Source organism: Aplysia californica, unplaced genomic scaffold, assembly GCF_000002075.1.
Source record: "Aplysia californica isolate F4 #8 unplaced genomic scaffold, AplCal3.0 scaffold00909, whole genome shotgun sequence".
NCBI lineage: Eukaryota > Metazoa > Mollusca > Gastropoda > Aplysiida > Aplysiidae > Aplysia > Aplysia californica.
The window spans coordinates 143,495-150,824 of NW_004798179.1; the positions used below are offsets into that span (position 1 = coordinate 143,495).

General features: G+C 41.8%; 1 protein-coding gene across 2 annotated transcripts in view; it reads left to right on the forward strand.

Moving 5' to 3' along the window:
- The window catches only part of LOC106013447, a 9,896-nt gene extending 2,572 nt beyond the window's left edge, over positions 1 to 7,324 (forward strand). Inside the window, exons 2-4 of one of the 2 annotated variants that reach the window (XM_013089250.2) lie at positions 4,061 to 4,174; positions 5,756 to 6,013; positions 6,449 to 7,324. In XM_013089250.2, the coding sequence (XP_012944704.1) occupies positions 4,061 to 4,174; positions 5,756 to 6,013; positions 6,449 to 6,786 (710 nt within the window). In that variant the 3' untranslated portion in view covers positions 6,787 to 7,324. The remainder of the gene's footprint in view (positions 1 to 4,060; positions 4,175 to 5,755; positions 6,014 to 6,448) is intronic. The other variant, XM_013089251.2, reaches the window with a different exon arrangement.
- Positions 7,325 to 7,330: the final 6 nt, after the last annotated feature.

A 7,330-nucleotide genomic window follows, 5' to 3' on the forward strand; every position in this document is an offset into this window, starting at 1 on the left:
TCCCCCCCCCCCTTGCTATGGCTAAATGTTAGCGCATACAACATGAACGTGTTTTGTAGACAAAGGAGCATTATGTTTTGTTAGCTAATCTGCACAGTGTCAAAGTGTACGTTTACGTCAAATTACCGTCCTCGGGGTGGGTAGGGAGTACGGGTGGACCTTGAACGAGACGATAATACAAAATGCATTGTCAAAATTGTCCAAGACGGCCACTAATAGTTGAGGAGAAATTTTTATGATAATTTTGTCAGGTAGACAGCGTGGTCAGTCATTTTAATAGAAAAAAGACACAAGGGGGGAGAAGAGGGGAGTGGTTGTATGGACAGGAGATTGTCTTTAACAGGTGACAGTAAAAACAGATTTGACACATGTGTTTTATACTACATGTTGCTGATTTATGTATCCCTTAAAAAAGTGGATCTATTTTTATTAGAATTTTACGGAACTTACAAAACAAGCAGGTTAAATAAGTACCGGAGATTAGAGGTGTTTTTGGAGGGTAACATATAAAGAAACATAAATGGAGAGATTATGACGAAGGATAATTGATAGAAGGAAGGAGGGAAGGAAGGAGTAAAAAGAGCGTCCGCCAACCACCCACATTTTGCTGTATAAAGAACACTGGATAGTAGTGTCAAAGGTCGAGTATACGTGTAATGTATAGTAGAGAATCTTTGGTAGTGTGACGGTCCGGCGCTTCGCAGTCCCACACAGCAGACACGTTCGATTATCGTGATGGGAACATTTTTATCGGGTATCTTTCTACCAGTGGGATTATGGAGCTAGACAGAGGTGGAGACTTAACCCAGAGATAGAGTAAATCTTGCTGGAGAGCTCTTATTTTTTTACCTATTCTCTAGCACGTGGTGGGAAAGGATGATGATCTTTATCATGCTGGGATATTGTTGACCTCTCAACCTGGTTTGGTCATGACAGATAGGATCGAACCGGCCCGCTTCCTAAAAGATCTGATAAATATTGTCAATGGAGGCGAAAAACTTTTTAATTACAATTATCGGTTTATCAGCTTTGTCTTGTTTTCTCTTCGTAGACCTAGATCAGAAAAAGGTAGATTTATGTTATTTTGTGTGGGTGTTTTTAATGCACGACACGTAAGGGAAAAGGACACCCCCACATAGTCTATCTATCTATCTATCTATCTATCTATCTATCTATCTATCTATCTATCTATCTATCTATCTATCTATCTATCTATCTATCCCATGCACTCATTTTCTCGGGGAGGGGGGTGCGGCCCTCGTGGTCTAGAGGTAGGGTGTTCGCCTTTCATTCAATAGGTTCCGGGTTCGAAACGTGACGGAGAAGTAAAATTTTCTTCTCAAAACAAATTCCCTTTCACCCTCTTTCCCTGCTCTCTAATCAGGTTCTGATGTCTGGCTCTCTGTATCTATCCCCTCCCCCGCCACACACGATTTCTTCTAACCCCCCCACTCCGATTGCTCTAACTTCAAAGTGTCTTACATACAGATTTGCCTGATCCGAACTAGTCCGGATGAACTCTCTTTACTCTAGGGCAAACAAGGAGGTTACAAATAGAGTTCCGAGGTCCTTGATGGCAAACCTTCACAAACTCTTAAACACGTACCGAAGTGCACTGGAAAAGCGCTTTATCAGCTTAAATAGCCACCTGAGTTGGGCGGGAGAATAGTAGGCGCTCGTGTGTGGTTTTGTTCTTCTACATACTTTTTGAAGTTTAGTTTTTAAAGTGTTTTACGGCACTTGCAACACAATGAAACCGTTTTGGTGCCGTAGATTAAAGGTGGACTAGAGAATAATTAATACATAGTAAATATACGCAGTAAAAGGAAGAGGGGACATAAGAACAATAGATGTTTGGTACAACTGAAGGAGCAAACCACTCCACAGCGCCCGCCGAATACCTCTATACACGTCTTAACAATTTAACAACTACTCCAATCTGATCCTAATCAAATTAAACTACCGCCCAAAATCCAGTTAAATCAAGATTTCAAGGTGTCCCCCAGCACTGTCGATATCCCCCTCCCGCCAAATGAATGGAAAAAAAGAAAGAAAAGAAAAGAAATGTGCCTGCAGATAACGGCCAATACATTCTAAGGCCTTAAAATCCTCTTCTCTCATCTTGGTTTAGTATGACTTACTGGGGAAATAATTAATGATGATTGTAGTATAATAATAATTGTAATTATTATAATTATAATCATAATGTTAAAACCCCCTGCTCTACAGTGCGCTCTATGCACTTTATAACTGTTATTATCCTCTCAGCAGACCCGAGAACTCTCAGAGTCAGAGACATTCTCGGTTTCCTGGGAGGCATACATTGCAAATAGCCATTTAAGCGCTCAAATGCTAAAAAACGTCCTGCGATCTTTCTCAGTTAATAGATGAGAACCCATAGCCACCTGCATGAAGTGAGGAAAATTCGTGTCAAGTGTATATGCCAAGGATACAACGTTTGTTTCCTCCGGGGTTTGGACGCATGACCTTTCCAATGCGAGCCCGACACTAGAAAAAATACCACCATGATCAGGAATGGTTGTGCTCTGATTGAGTTGAGTTCTGCGCGACATCCATCAGAAATAAGGTTGCTAGTCCACTTGACGGTCTACCCGATTGGCTGATTTGCCAAGTCATCCTGTGTTGTGTCAATTCGGTAAAGGCAGAACTACAGATTTATTTTGATACACCTGGTGTACATTGGCAAAATCAGTTTGGTTTGGTCATTGGAGCTAGCCAGATTTTCCTCCATGGATGGGGATAAGCTACCATATGGCACAAACCGAACGAAATCGACGAGGCCGCGAGTCAGGCGATCGGTTTGAGGTAGCGGTCTATAAATGGTCGCTTGTAGGGACAAGAGGGCTAACCCAGATTTCAGGGGTTTCCAGAAATCTTGACCTACACCAAGAGTGGGCATTGTCCTACCTATAGGAGAAATTTGGTTTCATCGGTGCGTATATTTGTTTGGTTACAGAGAAAACTCTCCTTGTCTTTTAAAGAAACTGAACAAGGCGCAAAAAATTGAACTTCGATTTTCTCACAACAGCATTTTTCTTGATAGCCCTCTTGTGCTTAAAAGCGACCAAATACTAGTGTGCATTGAAGCCGCCAGAAACGTAACCGAACCGAACCGAACAGAACCGAACCTCCTTTAGGCATCGCCTAAAAGGTTTATCGTTCGGGTCAGGGTTCTTCCTTTTTTAGGGGGGGGGGGTGAGGGTAAGTGTTTTACGGCGCCCGCAACTGCATAAGGTCATATGAGCGCTCATGACATATTAAACATTTTCAGTTGTTAGGAATTTTTTAATTTTGCCTACTCTTATCGATTTCGGACCACCATGGGAGCTTTAACGTGCGCAACTTGCATACGGGACTGAAATTTTTCGTCCGTGTCCGAGAACGCTAGGTGTAGATCTTTCTTATCATAAGATCTAGGGTGTGGCTGAAAGACAGCAGTAAGAAGGAGCCAAGAAGTAGCAACAGAAAGGCTGCGGAAAAAGTCAGAAGCCCAGAGGAGGAGGCTGAGCAGGTGAGGGGTAGGGGCAGAAAGTGGAGACGAAAGCAGACGACAGAACATCGTATAGAGAAGGAGAAGAGAGGGGGTGAAAGGAGACAATTTTTTAGGGAAGAAAAAATGTATGTCCCTATCCGGATTCGAACCCGGGACCTATCGAAGGATAGGCTAACTGCGAACACCTTAATCTCTTGTCAAGGTTCTTGACTGTAGTAGACTACTATACCCTCAAGCGGAACAATTTGTCTGACTGATCTGGTGGTAGCCACTTAAGTGGACTGACAGTGAAATAAGATTGCGTCTCTCGCTATATGTACTTTCTTCTTCTTCAGGTGCCAGGCCAGGAGCAGACATTTGCGATCATGGTATCCCATTCTTCCTGCTGTCTGTTTTTTTTTTTTTAAGCTCGTCGTTTTTACTCAAACCGACGAAAAGAAATAAAAAGGAAAAGGACATATTCTTGAAAACCTCGGTTTTCCTTAAACTGACAAAAAGAAATCAGAATGGAAAACAATAACTTATTTTTGCTTTTTTAAAATGAAGAATTTTTTTCAGGTCTTAGAGAAACAGTGGGCACTTACTGTCGTCAACGTCTACGTCACAAATCACGAGGAAGTTACACCGTGTCAACGCCGCAGTCTGAAAGTATGGAACAAGGTGGGCCTCGGAGAAATAATATTTTCTTTTTTTTAAAAGATAAACGTCGTTACTTCCCCATCGACACCTTTAAGACCATGTAGGAGGGGGCGGGCTTCAACCCTGGCTGTCAGGGCTAAGCCGTGCTGAGAGGGATCATACAACGTTCAAGAGGAAAGTCTGCGATACTCGGTAAAAATCCTCTCCTCGAGAATCGAACTCATATTATGTCTTCTACTTACGATGGTGAAGCTCCTAATAGTTACACTAGATTCTGGTGGCAAATCTGTACAGTTTTCCTCCAGTACAACTTATAACAAAAATGGATCAATTTTTTTTCTTTTACTCAGTAACTTCATTAAACTGTTCCCGTTATGTCGTGTTGTGTAGGTGAAAATTCAACGACACTGTTCCCGTTATGTCGTGTTGTGTAGGTGAAAATTCAACGACACTGTTCCCGTTATGTCGTGTTGTGTAGGTGAAAATTCAACGACACTGTTCCCGTTATGTCGTGTTGTGTTAGGTTATAATTCAACGACACTGTTCCCGTTATGTCGTGTTGTGTTAGGTTAAAATTCAACGACACTGTTCCCGTTATGTCGTGTTGTGTTAGGTTAAAATTCAACGACACTGTTCCCGTTATGTCGTGTTGTGTTAGGTGAAAATTCAGCGACAACAACAAAAAAGCCCAATTCTTCCCTTTTTCCCACGGATACCAACTATTTACCTATTTATTGCAAATGATTTAGGCCCTCCCCCAAAAACAAAACAAAACAAAAACAAACCCGCAGCTAGACAAAGTTGTGTTGCAAAACAATCTAGATGTTTTTATTTGATGAGCAGCTTTATTTGGGGACCTTCCCGAGCTTTAAGTGTGTCAGTGTGTGTGTGTGGGGGTGATGTGTGTGTCAGTGTGTGTGTGTGTATGTGTGTGTGTGTAAGTGTGTTAGTGTGTGTATGTCAGTTTGTCGTGGAAAGACATTGGCGACATATGCATCTTTCATTACATCGCTGGTAGAACGTATATATTTCATCCCATCCATTCTATATTTTCCCTCATTCTAAATGTGTTAATTCCTCCATCCAAAAGCTTCACGAAGACTTACACAATAATCTTTTATTTTTTGTATTTCAATTTTGTGGTGTGTCCTTTTTATTGTACAATGTTAGCGACTTTATTCGCATCAATCATTGACTGTGGAAATGTGTGCAAATACTTGCTATTTTAACACCAAGAGGATACATAATAATGTGGGGGAGGGCGGGGGGGTTGGAGAGGGATGTATATACACCCCTTTCCCTTTTCTAACTACTTGTGTAGAGAGATCAGACTATCATTAGTTAAAGGGGTTTTTTAAAGTAAAAGAGGAGGGAGGGGTAGGGGGCTTCTAATTGTTGGTCTACGGCGGGAGTAACTATGACTCTCTTAAGGTAGCCAAATGCCTCGTCATGTAATTGTTGGCGGTGTTATACATTATTAGATGACCCATCCTGGCTATAGAGCTGACAACCATTCGGTGCTGAAATGAAAATGAGGATTCAAAATAAGCAATATTACTAAAATGACGCCATTGTGTATTCTTCTATTTCTTTCCTGTTCAGCTTCACCTCGCCACTCAGAAGTCTCAGATCTCTCAACGGACCCACGTTCGCGTACTGGTGGAGCCTGCAGTCTCGTGTCCTGTGCCTGCGATGAGGTCGAGAGAACACCGCCAAAAATATGCAAATCCACTCGTATGTGGAAAAATCTACATGAATGGTTTTTGGTTCATGGTGGTCGAGATGACCTAGATTCGTCGTCGGCATCAGGTTACTTAGGTGATGACCGCATTCTGGTAAAGACCAAACGCCAGTGGGAAGGTTTGTTCTTATTTATCTGTTTTCAGTTTCCCGCCTATTCATTGTTTCTGTACAAACTTTTAAAATGGTCTTATCATAATATGTTCCCTTCCCCCTCACACCTTTACTGCCACCATTTCCTTTGACGCTACGTAGGTAAGTTTAAATGTTTTTCTGTCAGTCTGTCTGCCTCCCTCCTCTCTCTCTCTCTCTCTTTCTCTCTCTCTCTCTCTCTCTCTCTCTCTCTCTCTCTCTCTCTCTCTCTCTCATTTTGTCTCTCCCCTGTTAACTGCTGTTCGCTGCCTGTCTCCCCTCCTCCCTATTAGTCAGTCCCTGTCTCTGGCCTGTTTTTCTCTCTGAGTGCATGCGTTGTTTCAGCCTTTTGTGGGTAGTGGCAGCAAAGTCTGCCCTAATTTATTGGGGTTTTCTTTAAATCTCAAAATGATTTCCTTCTAGGTCTCGACAAATGGTTCGACAATCAGGGAGCAGAAGGAGAGCGCATCTTTCAGGTCATCCCCCTCATTTCTTCAGACGAGGATGAATCCGTCCCGGACATAGCCAGCTCAGTCTTTGTCAATATCACAGTCTCAGAGAAATTCTCGGAGGACACCATTCACAAAACCGCCATAGTCCACAGACCAACCTGGTCACTCATTGACTGGACTTCCTCTTCTTCCGATTGTTCAGATGAAGACGACTGGGAGATATCATATGACTCAGATGATCGTGAGAACACGCCAGAAAGCCAGGACAACAATGTGAGAACCAACAATACGTTGAGGATGATGATGTGATGACAGTTTGTGTTTAGGGCCCTTTTAGTTTTGCAATAATTATTTGATGGGTTTCCAATATTATTTCAATAGTAGTTTATAATTATCAAGAGAAGAGACAAGGGGGATACCTGTGGTAGATCGGTACGCCGCACGAGGCCAAATCAAGTCGATATATAGGTAAGAGTTGAAAACCGAGTGGTATCCGACTACCGAGGAGGACCTAATAATCATGAATTTTAGATGAATCAATACCAACATTTTCTTTAGGTTAACCCCAGCCTACACAAAAAACCAGAGCAGTGCTCTATTTTTTAGAGGTTTTGGTAACGGTTAGGTTAAGATTTTTGTTTTATCAAATTTGTTAAAATCATCCTTTGGTTTCCGAACTCTTAGTCTCACGAAATTTGGAGTTAGCTTTATTAGTACTTAGCGTGATATCAGATATCAGTTCCAGCAGTATCTATTTATATTACTGACGGTCATTAAAAACGCACCACTTACAAAACATTTCAAATAATGGTGATGTGTTTATTTTTTAAAGCAGATTGTATACCATTGCATT